The sequence below is a fragment of the Anolis sagrei genome, chromosome 3, assembly GCF_037176765.1.
Source record: "Anolis sagrei isolate rAnoSag1 chromosome 3, rAnoSag1.mat, whole genome shotgun sequence".
NCBI classification, from domain to species: domain Eukaryota; kingdom Metazoa; phylum Chordata; class Lepidosauria; order Squamata; family Dactyloidae; genus Anolis; species Anolis sagrei.
This window is the reverse complement of record NC_090023.1, coordinates 5,876,550-5,902,109: the sequence shown is the minus strand read 5'-3', so window position 1 is coordinate 5,902,109 and position 25,560 is coordinate 5,876,550. Positions and strand designations below refer to the sequence as shown.

The following is a 25,560-nucleotide window of genomic DNA, read 5'->3' as shown; positions in this document are numbered from 1 at the left end:
TGACATGGGAAGCACCCATCGCTGCTTTTTTCTTGTGGGCAGGGCATTCTCTTGTCTTCAGAGGCTGTTTTCATTCTTCAGCATAACATAGATATCTTGTTTTCACAAAAATAGCAACAAAAACTATACTGTATAGAGCACAGCACATTATAAGCACAGAAGTTGTCCAAACATGGCAACTTTGTCAAAGTTTGGGGAGAAATACAAAATGGTGATGAGGATGATGATATATATTTGTACCAGGCATGGGCAAACTTTGGCCCTCCAGGTGTTTTGGACTTCAACTCCTACAATTCCTAACAGCCATCTTATCCTCAAAGAGGCCCTATTGCCTCCTTGTTTTTCCTTTTTCTACTGACATAAGAAAAGAAGCCCTTTTTATTGTTTTTAATGTCCCCGGCAAGCCTGAGCTCGTTTTGTGCTTTAGCCTTGTGGACCTTTTCCCTACAGCTGTTGGCTATTTGTTTGAATTCTTCTTTGGTGATTTTTCCCTTTTTCCATTTCTTGTGCATGTCTCTTTTGTGTCTTAGCACAGTTAGAAGTTATTTGGACATCCATTCTGGCTTCTTTGCACTTGGAGGCAATAGGGCCTCTTCGAGGAGGAGATGGCTGTTAGGAATTGTGGGAGTTGAAGTCCAAAACACCTGGAGGGCCCAAGTTTGCCCATGCCTGTTATAAGGGATCTCTGTTGCCCCATTAGCTATATGAAAGAAACTATCCAGTGTGCTGGAATCTTATCTTTCGGTATGTATTCAGTGCAATGGAAAGATTCATTAAGGTTATCTGGAAAAAACCTGGACTGGATTCCTCATCCCACTGACATGGAGTTGCCCATCTGGGCTCTCAATATAACCCTGAGGGCTAAAGATGCACCAAAAGCACCAATGAGGATCACAGCCTTGGACAACAGTTCCCAGAATCATCTGCACAGCCAGTATCTGGAGATTCTGGGAGTTGTAGTCCCCTGAAAGACCTGCTTGTACAGAAATACCTGTCCCCAGGGTGAGGGTTCAGACATAGTACCAAGGCACACCTGCGGTTCTCACCGGAGGAACAAAGAGAGGACACTGCCAAAACCCTCTCGAGGTCCAACAGCACAAAACTAGTAGGTCTTGCTTTGCTTGCCACGTTTCCGTGTCCGGGTTCCGTGTGTTGGCTTGCAGCCTTTTTGGTTCTGCCAGACGTCGTTTGAAAACACTAATACTTCATTATGTATATTTTGGAAGAAAAAGAAATGCTATTTAAGAATAAATATATATGTTGCTATTAATTGCACTGGGTGAAGTCTTGTCTTTCGACCAATGGGTTGTGTTCAATGTGCAAGTGATCTGCAGCCAGAGCCTGTCAATGGGCATGGATGGGAAGTGACAACTTAGTCAAAACAGGAACAGATCCACTGAAACCTAGAACCCTAGAGTTGGAAGAGACCCCAAGGACCATTCTTCCAGGCATTTCCGACTCTTGGTGACCTCCTGGACCAGCCCATGCCAGAGCTCCCCGTCGGCCGTCACCACCCCCAGCTCCTTCAGAGTCAAGCCAGTCACTTCAAGGATGCCATCCATCCATCTTGCCCTTGGTCGGCCCCTCTTCCTTTTTCCTTCCCTTTTCCCCAGCATCATTCTCTTCTCTAAGCTTTCAAACTGCAGGAAAAAAAGAGTCCACAACAAGAATCATAGAATCATAGAATCAAAGAGTTGGAAGAGACCTCATGGGCCATCCAGTCCAACCCCCTGCCAAGAAGCAGGAATATTGCATTCAAATCACCCCTGACAAATGGCCATCCAGCCTCTGCTTAAAAGCTTCCAAAGAAGGAGCCTCCACCACACTCCGGGGCAGAGAGTTCCACTGCTGAACGGCTCTCACAGTCAGGAAGTTCTTCCTCATGTTCAGATGGAATCTCCTCTCTTGTAGTTTGAAGCCATTGTTCCGCGTCCTAGTCTCCAAGGAAGCAGAAAACAAGCTTGCTCCCTCCTCCCTGTGGCTTCCTCTCACATATTTATACATGGCTATCATATCTCCTCTCAGCCTTCTCTTCTTCAGGCTAAACATGCCCAGCTCCTTAAGCCGCTCCTCATAGGGCTTGTTCTCCAGACCCTTGATCATTTGAGTCGCCCTCCTCTGGACACATTCCAGCTTGTCAATATCTCTCTTGAATTGTGGTGCCCAGAATTGGACACAGTATTCCAGATGTGGTCTAACCAAAGCAGAATAGAGGGGTAGCATTACTTCCTTAGATCTAGACACTAGAGAGGAAACAAACAAGGCCATCTAATCACTTCTCAACAAAGGATTGCTCCAGGCACTGCTAGGCCATGTTCTAGAGGCATTCTCTCCTGACGTTTCGCCTGCATCTATGGCAAACATCCTCAGAGGTAGTGAGGTCTGTTGAAAACGAGGAAAATGGGTTTATATATCTGTGGAAAGACCAGGGTAGGACAAAGGACTCTTGTCTGCTGGAGCTAGGTGTGAATGTTTCAACTGACCACCTTGATTAGCATTTGATAGCCTGGCAGTGCCTGGAGCAATCTTTTGTTGAGAGGTGATTAGATGCCCCTGATTGTTTCCCCTCTGCTGTTTTGATGTTTTAATTTTAGAGTTTTTTTAATACTGGTAGCCAGATTTTGTTCATTTTCCTGGTTTCCTCCTTTCTGTTGAAATTGTCCACATGCTTGTGGATTTCAATGGCTTCTCTGTGTAGTCCGACATGGTGGTTGTGAGAGTGGCCCAGCATTTCTGTGTTCTCAAATAATATGCTGTGTCCAGGTTGGTTTTCTGATGGTCTTTGGCGACCCCTCTGATACCCCGCTCATGACCCCTCCAAGGGTCCCGACTTCTAGGTTGAGAAACACTGATGTAGATGTTAAACAACATGGGGGACAATACTGAGCCCTGCGGCACCCCACAGGACAATGGTTGTGGGGCCGAGCAGGAGTCCCCCAACAACACCCTAGAATCATAGAATCATAGAATCAAAGAGTTGGAAGAGACCTCATGGGCCATCCAGTCCAACCCCATTCTGCCAAGAAGCAGGAATATTGCATTCAAATCACCCCTGACAAATGGCCATCCAGCCTCTGCTTAAAAGCTTCCAAAGAAGGAGCCTCCACCACACTCCGGGGCAGAGAGTTCCACTGCTGAACGGCTCTCACAGTCAGGAAGTTTTTCCTCGTGTTCAGATGGAATCTCCTCTCTTGTAGTTTGAAGCCATGGCTCCATTGCGTCCTAGTCTCCAGGGAAGCAGAAAACAAGCTTGCTCCCTCCTCCCTGTGGCTTCCTCTCACATATTTATACATGGCTATCATATCTCCTCTCAGCCTTCTCTTCTTCAGGCTAAACATGCCCAGTTCCCTAAGCCGCTCCTCATAGGGCTTGTTCTCCAGACCCTTGATCATTTTAGTCACCCTCCTCTGGACACATTCCAGCTTGTCAATATCTCTCTTGAATTGTGGTGCCCAGAATTGGACACAATATTCCAGATGTGGTCTAACCAAAGCAGAATAGAGGGGTAGCATGACTTCCTTAGATCTAGACACTATGCTCCTATTGATGCAGGCCAAAATCCCATTGGCTTTTTTTGCCGCCAGGAAGGACTGGAGCCACTGCAGAATTTCCCTTTCTCTGGAGGTCTTAAAGCAAAGGTGGGATGGACATCTGCTAGGATGCTCAGATTGTGTCTTCTTGTGCAGCAGAACAGGGTTGGACATTGGGGTTTCTTCCAACTCTGGGATTCTATGCCTGCCTCCCATCACAATCTCTCTTGGAAACCTCTCCTTCAGCAAAGACGGAACGAAACCATCGAAATCCAGGCCTTTGCATGCGAGTCCCGGCAGTTTCCTCTTGATGAGCTTACAGGCTCAGCTCCACCAGACAGACTGGATAATCCTTTGTTTAGATAAAAGGGAGGTGAGAGAATGAATGACGTGCCTCGCGTGTGACCGAATCACCCAGAAGTCATGGGTTTTCCTCTAAGGATCAGCTCATTTCCATCTCTTGAATATTTATAGCATCTGGAAGTTCACGACCCGTCTCCTAGTCCAGGTTTGGACTATTTTACACATGGGTTTATCGTGTCAGGAGAGAACCAAACGGGTTGTGTTGCATTAAAAAACAGACAAACAAGCAAACAAACAAAACACAAAGTTTGCAGACTTGGTATTCTATTAAATGTCCTTTGACCAGTATCTGGCCACTTGGAGTGCCTCTGGTGTTGCTGCAAGAAGGTCCTCCATTGTGCATGTGGCAGGGCTCAGGCTGCATTGTAATAGGGGATCTGTAGTTTGCTCTTCTCCACACTCGCATGCCGTGGATTCCACTTTGTGGCCCCATTTCTTAAAGTTGGCTCTGCATCTCGTGGTACCAGAGCGCAGTCTGTTCAGCACCTTCCAGGTCGCCCAGTCTTCTGTGTGCCCAGGGGGGAGTCTCTCATTTGGTATCAGCCATCTGGATTTGAGCCTGCCACTTTTGGACTCTCGCTTGCTGAGGTGTTCCAGCGAGTGTCTCTGTAGATCTTAGAAAACTACTTCTAGATTTAAGTCACTGACGTGCTGGCTGATACCCAAACAGGGGATGAGCTGGAGATGTCTCTGCCTTGGTCCTTTCACTATTGGCTGCTACTTCCCGGCGGATGTCAGGTGGTGCAATACCGGCTAAGCAGTGTAATTTCTCCAGTGGTGTAGGGCGCAGACACCCCGTGATAATGCAGCATGTCTCATTAAGAGCCACATCCACTGTTTTAGCGTGGTGAGATGTGTTCCACACTGGGCATGCATACTCAGCAGCAGAGTAGCATAGCGCAAGGGCAGATGTCTTCACTGTGTCTGGTTGTGATCCCCAGGTTGCGCCTGTCAGCTTTCGTATGATATTGTTTCTAGCACCCGCCTCTTGCAAAAGTGGGCACTAGAAATAATATCATATGAAAGCTGACTGGCACAACCTGGGGATCACAACCAGACACAGTGAAGACATCTCCAGCTCATCCCTTGTTTGGGTATCAGCCAGCACGCCAACGACTTAAATCAAGTAATAGTTTTCTAAGATCTACAGAGACACTCGCTTTTTGCAAAAAGTGGGCGCTAGAAATAATATCATGTGAAAGCTGACTGGCACAACCTAGGGATCACAACCAGACACAGTGAAGACATCTCCAGCTCACCCCTTGTTTGGGTATCAGCCAGCACGCCAACGACTTAAATCAAGAAATAGTTTTCTAAGATCTACAGAGACACTCGCTGGAACACCCCAGCAACCTCAAGAAATGGGGCCACAAAGTGGAATCCACGACATGCGAGTGTGGAGAAGAGCAAACCACTGACCACCTGCTGCAATGCAACCTGAGCCCTGCCACATGCACAATGGAGGACCTTCTTGCAGCAACACCAGAGGCACTCCAAGTGGCCAGACACTGGTCAAAGGACATTTAATCAACTACCAAGCTTGCAAGATTGCAAGCTTTGTGTTTTGTTTGTTTGCTAAAAATGCAATACAACTGTTTGGTTTGCTCCTGACACAGTCAATAAATATCTAAGTCATTTATAAAGGACCGAGCCCAGGAGGGAACCCTGCTGATGGCACTCCACTCGCCTCTTCTTTCCAGGATGAAGAGGAAGCCTTGGGGAGAATCACCCTCTGGGTTCGTTCACTTAACCAAGTACAGATCCACCTAGCCATAGTTTTGCCTAGCCCACATTGGACTAGTTTCCTTGCCAGAAGGTCATGGGGGGCCTTGTCCAAGGCCTCACTAAAGTCCAGGTACTAATCCTAACCCTGACCCTAACCCTTCCCCCAAAAAGGTATGGGAATGTATCCCTTGTAGATACAGGTGTCTTATTATATAGCTATAGCTTGAGAGTTCGTGACTCGAGACCAGGGTTCGAATCCTTGCTGGGCCCTTGAGAGCCGCTTTGAGTCTCTTGCAGGAGAGATAAAGCAGGGTATAAATAAATATAGTAACAACAACCCACTGGGTGACATTGGATATATCACACTCTTGGCCTCAAAAGAAGGCAATGTTGGCAAATCTCCAAACAAACAGTGCCAAGAAAATTCCATGCCGTTAGTAAAGGTAAAGGTTTTCGCCTGATGTGTCCAATTCTGGAGGTTGGTGCTCATCTCCATTTCTAAGCCAAAGAGCCGGCGTTGTCCGTAGACACCTCCAAGGTCATGTGGCCACAGCTTAAGGATTTCATATTTACAACTCTGGGAAATGACCAGAAGATAGCGCCATTGAGCCACCAAAGAGCAGAAATAAGAGAAACTGATGTATTGTCGAAGGCTTTCATGGCCGGAATCACTGAGTTGTTGTAGGTTTTTTCGGGCTATATGGCCATGTTCTAGAGGCATTCTCTCCTGACGTTTCACCTGCATCTATGGCAAGTGTCCTCAGAGGTAGTGAGGTCTGTTGGAACTAGCAAAATGGGTTTATATATCTGTGGAAAGACCAGGGTGGGACAAAGGACTCTTGTCTACTGGAGCTAGGTGGTTAGTTGAAACATTCACACCTAGCTCCAGCAGACAGGAGTTCTTTGTCCCACCCTGGTCATTTTGTTAGTTTTGGCCAATCATCTCTCTAATCTGTCAAGATCGTTTTGAATCCTGCTCCTGTTCTCGAGTATTGGCTCTCCCTCCCAATTTGGTGTCATCTGCAAACTTGATGATTATGTCTTCTAACCTTTCCTCTAAGTCATCAATGAACATGTTGAACAGGACCGGGCCCAGGACGGAACTCCGCTCATCACTTCTTTCCAGGATGAAGAGGAAGCATTGGGGAGAATCACCCTCTGGGTTCGTCCATTTAACCAATTACTGATCCACCTCATCATAGTTTTGCCTAGACCACATTGGACTAATTTCCTTGCCAGAAGGTCATGGGGGACCTTGTTGAAGGTCCACGCTACATCCACGACATTCCCCGCATCTATCCAGCTTGTAACTCTAAAGAAATCAGATTAGTCTGGCATGACATGTTTTTGATAAATCCATGTTGACTATTAGCGATGACCGCATTTGTCTTTAAGTGTTTGCAGACCACTTCCTTCACAATCTTTTCCAGAACCTTGCCTATTATTAATGGCCACAGAAATATAAATACAGACAACCAGAAACTAGGTTCATCCAGATTCTGGCCTCCATCTAAATCAGGCATGGGCAAACTTTGGCCTTCCGGTGGGCTGTTAGGAATTATCAGAGTTGAAGTTTTATTTATTATTCGAACATATATGCCGCCACTCCCCTGGGGCTCGGAGCGGCCTACAAGAATGGCTAAAATCTAACACAATTTAAAAACAGCAATATTAAAAATCAAAACCCTGTCGAAACAGGTATGTCTTACATGCCCTGCGGAAAGCTGGGTAAGTCCTGCAAGGCACGGACTTCAGGTGGCAGAGTATTCCAGAGTGATGGTGCCACTGCTGTAAAGGCTCTGCGTCTCGTTGCTGTTAGACGCAAGGTCTTGACATTGGGAATTTCCAATAGATTTTGGTCCTCAGAACGGAGGGATCTCTGGGGTTGGGAGGGGGTGAGGCGGTCCCTCGGGTACATCGGCCCCAGACCATGCAAGGCCTTAAAGGTGAGTCCCATCCCTTTGAAAGTGATCTGGTGCTCAATTGGTAACCAATGCAGCTGTAATAAGATTGGTGTCATGTGGCATCTCATCGGAATTCCCGCAAGAAGCTGAGCAGCTGCATTTTGTACCAACTTGAGCTTCCGGATCACTGACAGAGGAGGGCCAATGTAGAGGGCGTTACAGTAGTCCAGTCTTGAGATGACCGTGGCCTGGATCACCGTAGCTAGGTCGTCCCTGGACAGGGAGGGGACTAGCCGTCTAGCCTGCCGCATATGAAAAAAAGCGGTTCTGCTCACGGCGGAGACCTGGGCCTCCATTGTCAGCAGAGGGTCCAAAAGGACTCCCAGACTCTTGACCAACGAGGACGGGCGTAGCGCCTCGCCATCCAGGGTAGGCAGCTGGATATCCCCACTGCCCGGTCGACCCAGCCATAGGATCTCCGTCTTTGCTGGATTCACCCTCAACCTGCTGGCATGCAGCCATCCAGTAACGGCCTCGAGGCACTGATGGAAACAATCGGGTACAGAGTCCGGTCGGCCTTCCATCTTCAGCACCAGCTGAGTGTCATCTGCGTACTAGTAACACTCCAGCCCAAAACCTCGAACCAGCTGAGCAAGTGGTCGCATATAGATGTTAAACAACAGAGGGAAGAGAATGGCCCCCTGAGGAACCCCACAAGAGAGAGAGAGGGGACCTCTCAGAGACCAGGCTTCCCCTCTCCACTCGCTGTCCACGGTTGTGAAGAAAGGAGGGGAGCCAGTTTAAAGCTCTCCCCGACTCCAGCAACAGCAAGGCGGTGCGTCAAGAGATTGTGGTCAACTGTGTCAAATGCTGCTGTGAGATCCAATAACACGAGCAGCGCTGACCTGCTCTGGTCAAGCTGGCATTGAAGGTGATCCGTGATGGAGTCCAGCACAGACTCTGTCCCGTGCTCCGCAATTCAAAACACCCGGAGGGTCAAAGTTTCCCCACGTCTGATCTAAATCCATTCAAATCACAAGATGTCAATGACAAAGAAAAGATGAGAAGCAGCCCATTAATTTTTTTTTTGTTCTTAGTGTTTTGATTAGATACTTTATTGGAAGCAAAAAATTCTGTGCATGTTTTAAAAAATCCAACCCGTGTAGACATTTCGTTGCTTTTAAGAACCCAAAGCCACGGAAAACTCAATATTAAAAAGCAGCAAGATGGATCGTTTTGTTTTGTTTTTGCACACGCAGAATACAACAATACAGGAAGAAGAAGAAGAAGTAAAAAGTAGCCCAGTCTCCTTTTTTTGTTTGTTAAAGTTGCTTCCCTGGATCGGTTTGCCGTTTTTAAACACTTATATATGTATATATATTTGTTTAAAGACATGCTACTGCCAAAAGAGAGAAAAAAATGAAAGAGGAAAAGAGGGAAAAAAAGAGAATTACCTTTTTCAAGACTGCATTTAAGAAGCGTTTTCTGTGTCTGACTCTGCCCTTTAAAACATGACAGTTACAAGATATATATGCGAACGGTTATTGGAAACTCAGGTCCAAGTGATGGGTTTGCCATTCCAGTTCCACAATGCAGGGAAAGAGAGGCCTCGCGGGGATGTTGGGACGGGGAAAAGCTTCCTCCTGTGTTAGAGTATTACATTGGAGGGGATTCAAAGAGGAGAAGGACCCTCTTTCCCCGTCGTTTTGGATTCTCTCTCGGTTAGAAAACGGAGACTTGCGAGGCCTTTCCTGCACCGTGCCCCCTTTTCCCCCCAGCCGCAAGCGTTCCTCCTGCAAACAATGTATTTACAGTTGTGTTAACTTACACAGCAACTTCACAATGACTAGTATAGGTTAAAGAGGGTGCGCGTTCTCTCTCTCTCTCTCTCTCATGGGTGCGTGAGTGCGGATGAGGATGTGCGAGTGCGTGTCCACGTCTCGGTATGTGTTTCTTCCATAGCTACATCTCGTGACGCCGGCAAAAGCTCTACAAAGGAAACCCACAAACTTCTTCCCCTCTCCCTCCCCACCCCCCCCAAAAAATAGTAAAAAAAAATCATTTTGAAAGCAGAGAAATAAATATATTGAAGGAAAACCACAGTTAAAAATTGTAGTCCAGTTAAAAACGTAATACTAAACGACCGGTTATTTAACCAAACTAGGAAGGACCAACGTACTTGAAGACCTGACATTAAAATATAAGAAAAGAAACTGAAAACAAAGGCAAAAGTCTGCATAATTGTACGTTTTGTACGTTTCCATCTTATGTTCCCTTCCTTTATCACCTAAGGGACTTTGTAAAGTCTACTAAGGATGCTCTCCCATCTTCCATTTAATTTCTGCTCCGTCCCCGTTTTCCTCTTCACGGCATGTTTACCTTCCATGGAGTCACTGCCCTTTCGTTACCCTTTTCTTGCCATTAATGCCATAGCCTATTGAAAGGCATCCTATTTGGAAAATATTCCACCCTTACAGTGAATTAGTTGGGTTGTTGTATTGTCGAAGGCTTTCATGGCCGGAATCACTGGGTTGTTGTAGGTTTTTTCGGGCTATATGGCCATAGTCTAGAGGCATTTTCTCCTGATGTTTCACACCTAGCTTCAGCAGACAAGAGTCCTTTGTCCCACCCTGGTCATTCCACAGTTATATAAACCCTTTTTCCTAGTTCCAACAGACCTCACAACCTCTGAGGATGCTTGCCATAGATGCAGGAGAAACGTCAGGAGAGAATGCCTCTAGACCATGGCCATATAGCCCAAAAAAACCCTACAACAACCCAAAAATGTAACAATATCCAAAAGTCCCAGGCTCAGCCAGATCCCTGGACAAAGCTGAATGAATCAGCTTCATGTGTCTTATTTTACAGTTGACACACACACATACACTAACTGATTTCTTACATGTTCCAACACATTTCAGATTCAAAGTTCCCGCCGCCCCAGCTGGACCCTACTTCAGGAGAAAGGTCAGGAGAAAATGCCTCTAGACCATGGCCATATAGCCCGAAAAACCTGCAACAACCCAGTTGGGTTGTTGTGGGTTTACTTGGCTAGAGGGGGAGAGGAGCACGTTTGCACATACAGCGCATAACACTCCATAGGTGTGATCCATGAACTTGGCCACAAGAGGCAGCATTGCTAGTCTTTTCATCGTGTTGTCAAAGGCTTTCATGGCCAAAATCAATGGGTTGCTGTGAGTTTTCCGGGCTGTATGGCCACGTTCCAGAAGCATTCTCTCCTGACATTTTGCCTGCATCTATAGCAGGTATCCTCAGAACTTGTGGGATCAGTTGGAAACAAGGAAAATAGGGTTTATATATCTGTGGAATAATGTCCAGGGTTGAAGAAAGAACTCTTTGTCTGGGTTGTTCTAGGTTTTTTCGGGCTATATGGCCATGTTCTAGAGGCATTCTCTCCTGACGTTTTGCCTGCATCTATTGCAGGCATCCTTAGCGGTTTTGAGGTCTGCTGGAAACAAGGAAAATGGGGTTCATGTATCTGTGGAATAATATCCAGGGTGGGAGAAATAACTCTTTGTCTGGGTTGTTCTAGGTTTTTTTAGGCTATATGGGCCATGTTCTAGAGGCATTCTCTCCTGACGTTTCGCCTGCATCTATGGCAAGCATATATGGCCATGTTCTAGAGGCATTCTCTCCTGACATTTCACCTGCATCTATGGCAAGATGCAGGCGAAACATCAGGAGGGAATGCTTCTAGAACATGGCCATATAGCCTGAAAAAACCTACAATGCTTGCCATAGATCAGTGGTTCTCAACCTGTGGGTCCCCAGATGTTTTAGCCTTCAACTCCCAGAAATCCTAATAGCTGGTAAACTGGTGTGATTTCTGGGAGTTGTAGGCCAAAACACCTGGGGACCCACAGGTTGAGAACCACTGCCATAGATGCAGGCGAAACGTCAGGAGAGAATGCCTCTAGAACATGGCCCATATAGCCCGAAAAAACCCACAACAGCCCAGTGATTCCAGCCATGAAACCCTTCGACAACTCTTTGTCTGTTTGAGGTAGGTGTGAATGTTTCACTTGGCCACCTTATTTAGCATTTAATGGCGTAGCAGTTCCAAGGTGTGGCTTCTTACTGCCTGGGTGAATTTTTAGTGTTGTTCTTTAATTACTGTTATGATTTATACATAAATAAACTGAAAAACAGGGGAATTCCAGACAAGAAATAATTGAGACCAACTAATCACCTCCCAACAAAGGATTCCCCCAGGCAGTAAGAAGCTAGATCTTGAAAAATGCTAATTAAGGTGGCCAATTAGAACATTCACACTTACTTCAAACATACAAGAATTCTTTCTCCAACCCTGAACATTATTCCACAGAAATATAAACCCAATTTTCCTATGTATTGTCGAAGGCTTTCATGGCTGGAATCACTAGGTTCTTGTAGGTTTTTCGGGCTATAGGGCCATGTTATAGAGGCATTTCTCCTGACGTTTCGCCTGCATCTATGGCAAGCATCCTCAGACCTCACTACCTCTGAGGATGCTTGCCATAGATGCAGGCGAAACGTCAGGAGAAATGCCTCTAGAACATGGCCCTATAGCCCGAAAAAACCTACAAGAACCTACCAATTTTCCTAGTTTCCAACAGACCTCACAACCTCTGAGGATGCCTGCCATAGATGCTGCGAAATGTCAGGGGAGAATGCTTCTGGAACATGGCCATACAGCCTGGAAAACCCACAACAACTCAGTGATTCCGGCCATGAAAGCCTTCGACAATACATTAAATTAATTTGTTGTATTCAGAAGACCGAAACAAGGTCTCTTGAGTTGTGCCTGTCACCTTGTCCCTGACAAGAAGCAGGTGTCGGAAGGCTATTTACCTATATAATAAAATAATGGATTTTTTCAAAACACATTAATATGCAATTTGCAAGACTGCATTTCCAAAAGACTATTGTTTAGGGCGAAAGGGGCCAGGATCTTGGCTGGAAAGGCAAAGCTGGTTTCCTTCTCTATTTCATCCCTTTTCACCGTATCCAAACATAACCTTGAATCCCACGTCCTTTTGGCGTTCCAATATTTCCCCCCCTTGGAAAGGAACAAAGATATTCCAGACTGGTACTGACTGGTCTTTCTGGTTTTTGAATGAGTGAAAATATGCTAGGATCACATTGGCGCTCTCTCTCTCTTTCTCTCGTTATACAAAAAAAGAAGAAATTTCCTTATAAATAACGAAGACACTGACTTTCTTTTTTGTGCTTGTGAAGCTAACAGATCATCTTCACGAGACAGGCAGCAATGATGAACCGTGCTACGTTACGGATGGGGCGGGGAGAGGGCAAGCCAATAGCCACACTGCTGTCAATGAGTCACAGGGAAGGAGGGAAGGAGGGAGGAAAGGATGGAAGGAAGGGAGGAAAGGAGGGAGGAAGGAAGGAAGAAGCAGTGATGGTCTGGAGAAAGGTAAGAGAGAAGCGACGACGATGGACGGACTATTAACACGAACAGCCCCCTTCACTGACTGGCTGCTCTTGAGGCTTTTCAAGTTTGATGTCAATCACTGGAAAAGAGAAGAAGCAATTAAGGAAAATGACAAGGAGAAGGTGGCACACCTGAAACCTCAGCCCAAACATACAGGAAAGGCTTATTTGATCAATTTATCCATTTTGCTAAAGGCCATCCTAAACCCAAATTAGGTCACTAACCTCAGCATCTGCCTTATAGAATCATAAAATCAAAGAGTTGGAAGAGACCTCCTGGGCCATCCAGTCCAACCCCATTCTGCCAAGAAGCAGGAATATTGCTTTCAAATCACCCCTGACAGATGGCCATCCAGCCTCTGTTTAAAAGCTTCCAAAGAAGGAGCCTCCACCACACTCCGGGGCAGAGAGTTCCACTGCTGAACGGCTCTCACAGTCAGGAAGTTCTTCCTCATGTTCAGATGGAATCTCCTCTCTTGTAGTTTGAAGCCATTGTTCTGTGTCCTCGTCTCCAGGGAAGCAGTAAACAAGCTTGCTCCCTCCTCCCTGTGGCTTCCTCTCACATATTTATACATGGCTATCATATCTCCTCTCAGCCTTCTCTTCTTCAGGCTAAACATGCCCAGCTCCTTAAGCCACTCCTCATAGGGCTTGCTCTCCAGACCCTTGATCATTTTAGTCGCCCTCCTCTGGACACATTCCAGCTTGTCAATATCTCTTCAATTGTGGTGCCCAGAATTGGACACAATATTCCAGATGTGGTCTAACCAAAGCAGAATAGAGGGGTAGCATGACTTCCCTAGATCTAGACACTATGCTCCTCTTGATGCAGGCCAAAATCCCATTGGCTTTTTTGCCGCCACATCACATCATGTTTAACTTGTTGTCCACGAGGACTCCAAGATCTTTTTCACACGTACTGCTCTCGAGCCAGGCATTGTCCCCCATTCTGTCTCTTTGCATTTCGTTTTTCCTGCCAAAGTGGAGTACCTTGCATTTGTCACCGTTGAACTTCATTTTTGGTAGTTTTGGCCCATCTCTCTAATCTGTCAAGATCGTTTTGAATCCTGCTCCTGTCCTCTGGAGTATTGGCTATCCCTCCCATATATATTATAATTATTATTATTATTGTCGAAGGCTTAACCCGGAAAAACCTACAACAACCCATTATTATTATTATTATTATTATTATTATTATTATTATTATTAGGAAGCCCCCAGTGGCACAGCGTGTTAAACTGCTGAGCTGCTGAACTTGCTGACCAGAAGGTCAGAAGTTAGAAACCAGGGAGTGGGGTGAGTTCCCGCCGTTAGGTCCAGCTTTTGCCAGCCTAGCAGTTCAAAAACATGTCAATGTGAGTAGATCAATAGGTACCACTTTGGCAGGAAGGTAACGGCGCTCCATGCAGTCATGCCAACCACATGACTTTGGCGGTATCTATGGACAACAATGACTCTTTGGTTTAGAAATGGAGATGAGCACTATTCCCAGAGTTGGACACAACTAGGCTTAAATGTCAGAGGAAATATATATACCCAATCAATAATTAAGTAAATAAGACACAGAGTGAATTTGGGGTCAAAGGAAAATAGGAATTTCTGGTGGCGCCCCTTTGTTATTGTTGTCATCAGCTTTCAAGTCATTTCTGACTTATTATGACTCTAATGTGACCTATTGTGTGGGTTTCCTTGTAAGATTTCTTCAGAAGACATTTGTCACCACTTCCTTCCTCTGATGGGACTGTGGGCTTCTGTGGCTGAATGGGAATTTGAATGCTGTTCTCCAAAGTCTTAGTCCAATGCTCAAACCACCATGCTATACTAGCTCTTGGAAAGGTGTCTCAAGTATGGTGATGTCTTGTGCCTTCAAGTCATTTTTGACTTATGGAAGCTGGCTCAGAATAATAGAATCCTAGAGCTGGAAGAGGCCTCAAGGGTCATTCTGTCCAACCCCTCCCAACAGATGCTCATTCAGCCTCTGCTTAAAAACCTCCAGAGAATGAAGGAGAACCCACCAGAATCCCAGGCAGAATATTCCACTGTCAAATAGCTCTTTCCCTCAAAATGCCCTTCCTAATGTTTAGGTGGAATCTCTTTTCCTGCAATTTACGAGGGTTGAATAAAAAGTATTGCCTCTACCTTCGTAACTCCTCAACAGATGGCAGTACTTGTATGCAACAGGTACTGGCTTGTTCAGTAGACTCTCCTCTACAGTTCCGTTTTGGTGGGAAGCCTCAGCATTGAACGGTTGTGTTTTTAAAGCGCAAAGTATGGAACCCTGCACAGACGGTTGGTCAATGCGACTTAAGCAATGTGCAGTCATTGAATTCTTGAAAGCAGAAGGTGTGACCTCAACATTTTTAAACTTACTCACCCAACAATGCACAGTACTCACAACAACACAATCACTATAAACAGCTTGCATTCTCTGAGGAATCTCCTTTGGGGTGATACCTTCTGCTGTCAAGAATTCAACGACTGCACCTTGATTAAGTAGCATTGACCGACCATCTGTGTAGGGTTCCATACTTTGCACTTTAACAACACAACCGTTCAATGCTAAGGCTTCCCACCAAAATGGAACTGTAGAGGAGAGTCTACTGAATAAGCCAGTACCTGCCGCATACTAGTACTGCCATCTGTTGAGGAGTTACGAAGGTGGAGGCATTACTTTTCATTCAACCCTTGTAAATCTATTGCTCCACTGTGTCCTAGTCTCTAGAACGGTGGTTCTCAACCTGTGGTCCACAAGAACTAAAATATGGTCTGAGGCCTTACCCTTACTACGCTGTTGCAACGAGAGCAACTGGTCTTGCAAAACCTCTTAAGTGCCAAGGCTTATTAAATATGTGTGACAACTACTGGATGGCATATGTTCTGTATTAGAAACTACAACTGATGTGGTCTGTCCAATGCAATTTTCTGAATCAGCACCCCAAATAACCAAAACCCATCTAAAGTTGACCAAAAACTGATTCATAGAATCATAGAATCAAAGAGTTGGAAGAGACCTCCTGGGCCTTCATCCAGTCCAACCCCATTCTGCCAAGAAGCAGGAATATTGCATTCAAATCACCCCTGACAGATGGCCATCCAGCCTCTGTTGAAAAGCTTCCAAAGAAGGAGCCTCCACCACACTCCGGGGCAGAGAGTTCCACTGCTGAACGGCTCTCACAGTCAGGAAGTTCTTCCTCATGTTCAGATGGAATCTCCTCTCTTGTAGTTTGAAGCCATTGTTCCATTGCGTCCTAGTCTCCAGGGAAGCAGAAAACAAGCTTGCTCCCTCCTCCTCTCTGTGGTTTCCTCTCACATATTTATACATGGCTATCATACCTCCTCTCAGCCTTCTCTTCTATGATTCTATGGCTGTCATGTCCCCTTCTCTCAGTCTCCTTTTCTCCCAAGCTAAACCTATCCAGCTCCCTAAGATGCTCCTTGGAGGACCTGGCTTCACCATTTTGGGCACTTCTTTGGATTCCAATTGTGAGTTTGCTCATGCTGGCTTCTGGGTCAAGGGTCCCACTTCCCTTTCTTAACTCTAATGATCTGCTTAAATACTGAGCAAGGATCTGAGAACAGGATCCCTTGCTGCGGTAGCAACACTGTAGGAGAACCACAATGTTTTGAAAAGGCCTTTGGTTCTTCTTTTCCATGGAAACCAACATCTTTGGTATCAAGTGAGGGTCAACAAAGCCATATTTATTTTCTAAAGCATTTAACGTTTCCATTTTGGTTCTCTGGAGCTCTGGAAAGGAAGGCTTGTCAACCAATATATCTCCATTAGCTTCAATGCCTCCTTGCTGACCCTTCATGTTTCTCCTCAAATGAGTCACCATCTCCCGGGATAAGCTGCTCTTCTTCTCTGTGACCAGAGCCACCGAGTGATTCTAAAGCTGCGTTTTGTAATGTGGGCACTTAAAATAACCTGTTGCATTTTGCCTCCTTCACACCTGATGTCCTCATCTGCCATTGACAGGTTCTACAAATAATATCCTGTGGGTGTGATGACACACAACGGTAATGGCAGCCCGGAACGTGTAACACTCATCCTCCAGCTGAACAGACCACAAATGCTTGCCTTAGCGAACGCTATCATGACTAAAGCAAGTGTGAATAACTAGGAAGGGCTCAAAGAAAAGCAAGTCACTAGCAAAAGCCACACAGAGCAATGACAACACAAAGCACACATACCCACACTCAGGAATAAACCATCCTTAACTGTGGGTCAAGCCACCGATCGATCTCTATCCTCAGCATGTTTTGCATTCTCTGGCAATGGTTCAACATGAATTCCAGACAAGATTAAATTTTTGGACTCCACAGAAATGTCAAGAGCTGAACATGGAACGTGAAGTATGTGCTCTGGCACAGACTAGAGCTCTCCTTAGTGCAGGTAAAGGTTGTCCCCTGACATTAAGTCCAGTCGTGTCCGACTCTGGGCGTTGGTGCTCATCTCCATTTCTAAGCCGAAGAGCCGGCGTTGTCCGTAGACACCTCCAAGGTCATGTGGCTGGCATGACTGCATGGAGCAGCCTTACCTTCCCGCTGGAGCGGTACCTATTGATCTATTCACATTTGCATGTTGTCGGACTGCTAAGTTGTCAGAAGCTGGGGCTAAGAGTGGGAGCTCGCACCACTCCCCAGATTTGAACCTGCAACCTTTCAGTCTATTTATTTATTTATTTATTTATTTATTTATATCATTTCTATGCTGCCCATTTCAGCCTGGAGGCAACAGGGAGGCATACAGACCGGCAACAGTTAGATGCCATATATATGCATATATCAGTTAAAAGCAATTAAATCACATCATAAATGCATATAAAATCCATAAAACCATAAAAACTATAAGCATCTATAAAAAACCAGTGTCTTCCAGTCCAATTCCTCATTCTTATACATTGTCTTAGCCGTTCCGTGTTTGTATTACAATTTTGTGTTTATCTGGTCACGCTGAAGCTCCAAATGCTTGCTCAAAGAGCCAAGTTTTCACTCTTTTCGAAAAGGTCAGGAGGGAGGAAGCTGATCTAATATCCCTGGGAAGGGAGTTATACTGCCGAGGGGCCACCACTGAGAAGGCCCTGTCTCTTGTACCCGCCAGATGAGCCTGTGAGGTAGGTGGGATCGAGAGCAGCCCCCCCCCCCCCCCCAGATGATCTTAAATTCCTAGAAGGTTCATAGGGAAAGATGCATTTGGATTGATAAGCCGGGGCGAAACCGTTCAGGGTCCTCCAGGTGTTTTGGACTTCAACGTTCAGCAGCTCAGCAGTTTAACCCACTGCGCCACCTGGGGCTCCTTCCTTAGTGTAGTGTTCTCCGACCTTAATGTTCTCTAGATGGACAGACTACAACTCCCAGACGGCAAGTAAATGAGGATTCCTGCTGTTATAAGCCCCAAATTTTGAGGAAGGCCGCCTCAGCCAATTCCTTTAGAAGAAAAGGTAAGTATCCTGAACTCTCTTTCTAAATACAGTATGCAAAATGAGCATAGAATCATATAACTATAGAGTTCGAAGAGACCTCACAGGCCATTGCATCCAAATGCTAGCTAAATACAAGGTCTCCAGACAGACCATCCCCCCAAAATAGTTGTTCAGCCCGTTTCTGGAGGATTCAAGAGAAAGAGCTTCTGTAGGACATTGGTTTCATTGTCAAACAACCCTCACTGTCCATACGTTTTTTCCCATGTTCAATCGAAACCTACTTTCTTGTAACTTGAAGACATTAAAGACCGGCTACCCTCCGTGGCAGCAGAGAGCAAACCTGTTCCCTCAAGGACAGTCCTTAAGACTTTTCAAAAGGGCTATTTGGTCTCCCCATCCACCTGTAGACTTCTCTTCACCACGATGAACATGTCCAACTCCCTCAGCCTTTCCTCATATGTTTTGTTCTCCATACCTTCTATCACCCTTGTTGCCCTTCTCTGAACCTGCTCTAGTTTGCCCATATGCGTTCTAAAATGAGGTGCCCAGAATTGAACACAGAGCTCCAGATAATCTTTATTTATATCCCACTCCATCTCCCCAAGGGACTCGAGGCAGAATACAGCAGAACTCCTGTAACGTAAACACCCTCAGACCTGGTCCTGGTTACAATCATGTCACAGTTCAGTCTTCTCTTCAACAGGCTGAAGAGACCCTCAACTCCTCCTACAACAAAGACTGAATTAAGAACTGAGGAGGGGACAAGCTTGTTGCTCTAGAGCAGTGGTTCCTAACCTGTGGTACGTGGACCACCAGTGGTCCACAAGAACTAAAATATGGTCTGTGTCCTCATTGATACTACACCATTCCAATGAGAGCGACTGGTCTCGTGAGACCCTCTTATATTTATTTATTTATTTACTTACTTACTTACGACATTTATATGCTGCCCTTCTCACCCCAAAGGGGACTCAGAATGGATTACAAGACAGATATACATACAATATATTATATTATTAGCATAGTACAATATCAGTATTAAATATTACTATATTGTACTATACCATTATATTGTAATATTATTAGTAATATTACATGTAATATAAATATATAGTTATAATAGCATATTATTATTAGTATTATATTGCATTACATTATAATATTATAAATATTATATGTATATACAATATATTATATTACATTACATTACATTATATTGTCTTATAGTGCCAAGGCTTACTAAATATGGTTTTCTGTGGGCGAGTAGATGGTGACTACTGGATGGCATATGTTCTGTATCAGAAACTAGAGCTGATGTGGTCTATCCAATTCAACTTTCTGATGTATATTATGTAATACAATGTTCTGGTTGCGGATGACACGATAAATAAATAAAAAATATAAATATTACATTATATTATTAGCAGGAGACAAGATGGAACTGTCCCCTGGCCCCCTCTCTCTTCACTCTAGCCCAGAGCAGCAGTTGGTGCAGGGGGAAGGGGTCCCCAACTGATGACATATGCAGGAGACAAGATGGAACTGTCCCCTGTCTTATAGTGCCAAGGCTTACTAAGTATGGTTTTCTGTGGGCGAATGTTCTGTATCAGAAACTAGAGCTGATGTGGTCTATCCAATTCAACTTTCTGAATAAGTACCCTAAATAACCAAACCAAATCTAAAGTTGACCAAAAATTGATTCATACCCTTTTGGTACTAAGGTTGGAGAGTGATCCCGGGTCAAAGTGGTTCACTGCTCTACAGACTAGGGCACAATGGAGGGATGGATTCAAAGTTCAGGAAAAGATTCCACCTCAACATTAAGAAAAATATCTTGGTGCTTAGAGCTATTTGACAGTGGAATATGCCTGGGAGGGTGGTGGAGTCTCCTTCCCTGGATGGCCAGGATTATAGAATCAAAGAGTTGGAAGAGACCTCATGGGCCATCCAGTCCAACCCCCTGCCAAATAGGAGAAATATCGCATTCAAAGCACCCCCGACAGATGGCCACCCAGCCTCTGTTTAAAAGCTTCCACACTCCAGGACAGAGAGTTCCACTGCTGAACAGCTCTCACAGTCAGGAAGTTCTTCCTAATGTTCAGGTGGAATCGCCTTTCTTGTAGTTTGAAGCCATTGCTCCATTGCGTCCTAGTCTCCAGGGGAGCAGAAAACAAGTTTGCTCCCTCCTCCCTATGACTTCCATAGGGAGGAGGGCTTGAATTGTTTCTTCCTGCAGAGCAGGATAGTGTAGGACAGGATGGTCCTTATGAAACTTTTAGGCAGACCTTTGCCAGCATTCTAAACATTAACTAATGCAGGGGTCTTCAAACTAAGGCCCGGGGGGCGGATATGGCCCTCCAAGGTCATTTACCTGGCCCTCACTCAGGGTCAACCTAAGTCTGAAATGACTTGAAAGCACACAACAACAACAACAATCCTATCTCATCAGACAAAAGCAGGCCCACACTTCCCATTAAAATACTAATAAGTTTATATTTAAAAATTGTTTTTCATTTTAATTATTGTATTGTTTTAAGTAGTTTTTGCACTATGAATCAGATATGTGCAGTGTCTATCGGAATTCATTCATGTTTTTTTTTTTCAAATTATAATCCGGCCTTCCAACAGTTTGAGGGACTGTGACCTGGCCCTCTGTTCAAAAAGTCTGAGGACCCCTGAACTAATGGCTAATAAACAGAGCCATTAGAATTAGGAAGAATTTCTTTCTATTTTGGCATCTTAGCCAGGGAATTGCTGCCTGGTCTTTCTTGCATGTTTTGTTCATATCTACCAGAGTTAAAACTCTAAATATTTTCCTGAAACAGTTGACGAAACTGGTTTTATGCAATGTGTAGTCACTGATACAAAGCAGAAATCTTCCTCCTGAGCAAATGAGCCGGAGAACCCTCAAGGCGGCACTCTCCCTTACTCATCCAGAGCCATCTGGAAGTTTGGTTCACCCTGAGGGAACGTCCTTCAAGAATTCCTGCACACTGTGCCCTGCAACTAAAGCACAAATCCGCAGCCTGTGCTTGGAGTCTCTCCAAAGAACTATCATTTTTGGTGCTTGAAAACATTCTTTCTGAGTGGGCCAGGCTTTTTTGCCTACTCACTCCCCTTTCCTCACCATTTAGAAACTTGTGTCTCCCTTAACTCCACTGTCCCACCAACTAGGAAAAATGCGTAAAAGGATACTGTCTTCTCTGCTTTTGTCCTGTGTGCTTTCCATTCCAGGCAAGGCAGCAGCCACACGTCGGAAAAGCTGGAAAGGGTTGGGACAGAAGGAGACAAAGAAAACAGAATTAGCAAATTAGAGATGTTGTGATTAGTATTAAAAAAAAAAAAAGGAAAGAAAGCTGCATTAGAAGTTCTTGCATACAAGGGCAGGCCTTCCTGCCCTATTCACAGTGCAACAGCATCATCGTCATTATCCGCCGGAGGTTTAGCACAGCTGGTAAATCATCAATTATAAGATCTATCAACCAAAAGTTCGTGCAAGTTCGAAGCCCCGGGTTGGCGTGAGCGGCCAACTGTCAGCCCTGCTTACTGTTTACCTAAGCAATTCAAAAACAGCTTTAGCTGATTAGAGAAATTAGGTACTACTAAAAAAGCAGGGGAGGTGTTTTACGACGCCATAAAGAAGGAAGATCAGAGAATGCTGGGCGACCAAAAGGAAGGAGGAAGTCCTGACAGCACTTCGTCATAGAGCAACAGCACCCCCTGGACTCAAGCCCAACCTTTCATGGCACCTCCTGTTCTGTTCTGTCTATCTGTGTATTGTCTATGCAAAGTGGCATTGAATGTTTGCCGTGTATGTGTACTGTGATCCACACTGAGTCCCCTTCGGGGTGAGAAGGGTGGAATATAAATGAAGTGTTATTATTATTTATTATTTCCAGATAGAAGGACACAAACAAAAGAACAGCCTGCCTCAGGGGAGCATTCTTGTCCATCAATGTTTAACATTTACATAAATGATCAGCCACTGCCAGAAGGGACAGACAGCTTCATCTATGCTGACGATCGTGTCATCACCACTCAAGAAGGGAGTTTTGAAATAGCTGAACAGAAGCTCTCCGAAGCTCTAGGTGCTCTTACTGCCTATTACAGGGAAAACCAGCTGATTCCTAATCCATCTAAAATGCAGATGTGTGATTCTCAAATTAAGAACAGACAAGCATGTCGAGCTCTGAGGATTACCTGGGAAGGAATCCCACTGGAGCATTGCAGCGCACCCAAATACCTGGGAGTCACTTTGGACCGTGCTCTGACTTACAAGAAGCATTGCTTGCCTGTCAAGCAAAGAGTGGGCGCTAAAAACAATATCATAGGAAAGTTAACTGGCACAGTTTGGGGATCACAATCAGAAAAAGTGAATATATCTGCCTTTGCACCTCACTACTCTGCTGCTGAATATATGTGCCCAATATAGAATACATCTCATCATGTTAAAACAGTGGACATAGGCCTTAATGAGACATGCCACATTATCACAGGGTGTCTACACCCAACACCGTTGGAAAAATTATACTATTTAGCCAGTATAGCACCATCTCATATCCACAGGGAGTAGCAGCCAGCAATAAAAGGTCCAAGGTATCGACATTTCTGGCCCATCCTCTGTTCGGATATCAGCCAGCATGCCAATGGCTTGAATCAAGAAACAGCTTCCTAAGATCTACAGAGATTCTCGCAGGAACATCTCAGCAAGCGAGAGTCCAAAAGTGGCAGGTAAAAACGTGGAACCTCAATAAATGTCTGATATCAGATGTGGGACTCCCTATTGGGTAAACAGAAACCTGGGTGACTTGGAAGGCACTGAACAGACAGCGCTCTGGCACCACAAGATGCAGAGCCAATCTTAAGAAATAGAGCTACAAAGAGGAGTCCACGGTATGCGAGTGTGGAGAAGAGCTAACAACAGACCATTTACTACAATGCAACCTGAGGCGTGCCACATGCACAATGGAGGACCTTCTTGCAGCGACACCAGAGGCACTCCAAGTAGCCAGCTTATGGTCAAAGGACATTTAGCCTAATGCCAAGTGTAATAATAATAATAATAGTAATAATAATAATAATAATAATCAACAACTTTATTTGTACCCCGCTACCATCTCCCCAAGGGGCTCGGTGCGGCTTACATGAAGCCAAGCCCACAGTACATCAATAAACAAAAGCAATAACAAAACATTCGATACAATACAATTAATATAAATCACATAAGCAAAAAATAAACAATCAACAATCAACAGTAACACACAAGCATTTAAAACCAATGGCCGGGCCAAAAGTAATAGATTAAAATTAAAAAATAACGCTGGACATGAACAAGGTGGGATATACCTGGGATAGGATTTTCATAGAGAGATGAGGGAACGCAGTCAATCCTAAATCAATGGTAAAGTGCATTTTGAGGGAATATTGCTGAGAGTTTTCCTTATTCTGGGAAGGCACACTGGAACAGCCATGTTTTCAGGCTCCTCCTAAAGACTGCCAGAGTTGGGGCATGTCTGATGTCCTTGGGAAGTGAGTTCCAGAGTTGGGGGGCCACCACCGAGAAGGCCCTCTCTCTCGTCCCCACCAATCGCACCTGCGAAGGTGGGAGCGCGAGCAGGGCCTCTCCAGATGATCGAAGAGATCGTGTGGGTTCATACACAGAAAGTGTTTAACTTTGTGAGTTTTTTAAATACATTATAACTGTGTTCTGAATTTGCTTCTGACACGATAAATAAATAAATAGGACACATTTGCAACCAAACAAAAAGAGGGTCATGTTCATGAAAGGGAAACCTCATAGTGAAAAAGGAAGACTGTACTTTGGTCTTCCTCGTCATACATTCACTACATCTCAGAGTGTCTACTGCCAACCTAGGGTCTTTATGCAACTGAATCATTATTACTGGGTTGTTGTAAGTTTTTTCGGGCTATATGGCCATGTTCTAGAGGCATTCATAGAATCATAGAATCATAGAATCAAAGAGTTGGAAGAGACCTCAAGGGCCATCCAGTCCAACCCCCTGCCAAGAAGCAGGAATATTGCATTCAAATCACCCCTGACAAATGGCCATCCAGCCTCTGCTTAAAAGCTTCCAAAGAAGGAGCCTCCACCACACTCCGGGGCAGAGAGTTCCACTGCTGAACGGCTCTCACAGTCAGGAAGTTCTTCCTCATGTTCAGATGGAATCTCCTCTCTTGTAGTTTGAAGCCATTGTTCCGCGTCCTAGTCTCCAAGGAAGCAGAAAACAAGCTTGCTCCCTCCTCCCTGTGGCTTCCTCTCACATATTTATACATGGCTATCATGTCTCCTCTCAGCCTTCTCTTCTTCAGGCTAAACATGCCCAGTTCCCTAAGCCGCTCCTCATAGGGCTTGTTCTCCAGACCCTTGATCATTTTAGTCACCCTCCTCTGGACACATTCCAGCTTGTCAATATCTCTCTTCAATTGTGGTGCCCAGAATTGGACACAATATTCCAGGTGTGGTCTAACCAAAGCAGAATAGAGGGGTAGCATTACTTCCTTAGATCTAGACACTAGGCTCCTCTTGATGCAGGCCAACATCCCATTGGCTTTTTTTGCCGCCACATCACATTGTTGGCTCATGTTTAACTTGTTGTCCACGAGGACTCCAAGATCTTTTTCACACGTACTGCTCTCGAGCCAGGCGTCACCCATTCTGTATCTTTGCATTTCATTTTTTCTGCCAAAGTGGAGTATCTTGCATTTGTCACTGTTGAACTTCATTTTGTTAGTTTTGGTCCATCTCTCTAATCTGTCAAGATCGTTTTGAATTCTGCTCCTGAAGGTTCCCTTTTGCTGTATTTTCCACTACTTAAAAGTCATGGATGAAAATAACATCTTTTTCTAAAAAGTAAGCATCACTTGACAGAAACCAACTGGATTGCTCTATCTAAATCCAACTGCGGAGAAGTGGTGCTTTAAAACAGTAATTGCTTCTCCACGCTTGATCTGGGGAACAGAATTATGCTCAGGGCGAGAATCCCCACCAAAACCGCTACACTAAAAAGGAGAGATTTGGCAAGCAAGTCCAGGCAAAGTGGATTTACCAGTCCGAACATGCAGGGACAAATCCAATTAGGGAAACATTATGAGAAGCCAAAAAGCTGCAAAGGGGGAATTACAAAGCTCCACACTACTCCTTCC

At 45.0% G+C, this 25,560-nt stretch overlaps 1 protein-coding gene across 2 annotated transcripts in view; it reads right to left on the bottom strand.

Moving 5' to 3' along the window:
- Positions 1-9,583: 9,583 nt before the first annotated feature.
- The window catches only part of RAB6A (RAB6A, member RAS oncogene family), a 130,649-nt gene continuing 114,672 nt past the window's right edge, over positions 9,584-25,560 (bottom strand). For both annotated transcript variants that reach the window (XM_067466453.1, XM_067466452.1), the window contains exons 7-8: positions 21,592-21,658; positions 9,584-13,053 (exon numbers count right to left, since the gene is read on the bottom strand). In XM_067466453.1, the coding sequence (XP_067322554.1) occupies positions 12,989-13,053; positions 21,592-21,658 (132 nt within the window). In that variant the 3' untranslated portion in view covers positions 9,584-12,988. The remainder of the gene's footprint in view (positions 13,054-21,591; positions 21,659-25,560) is intronic.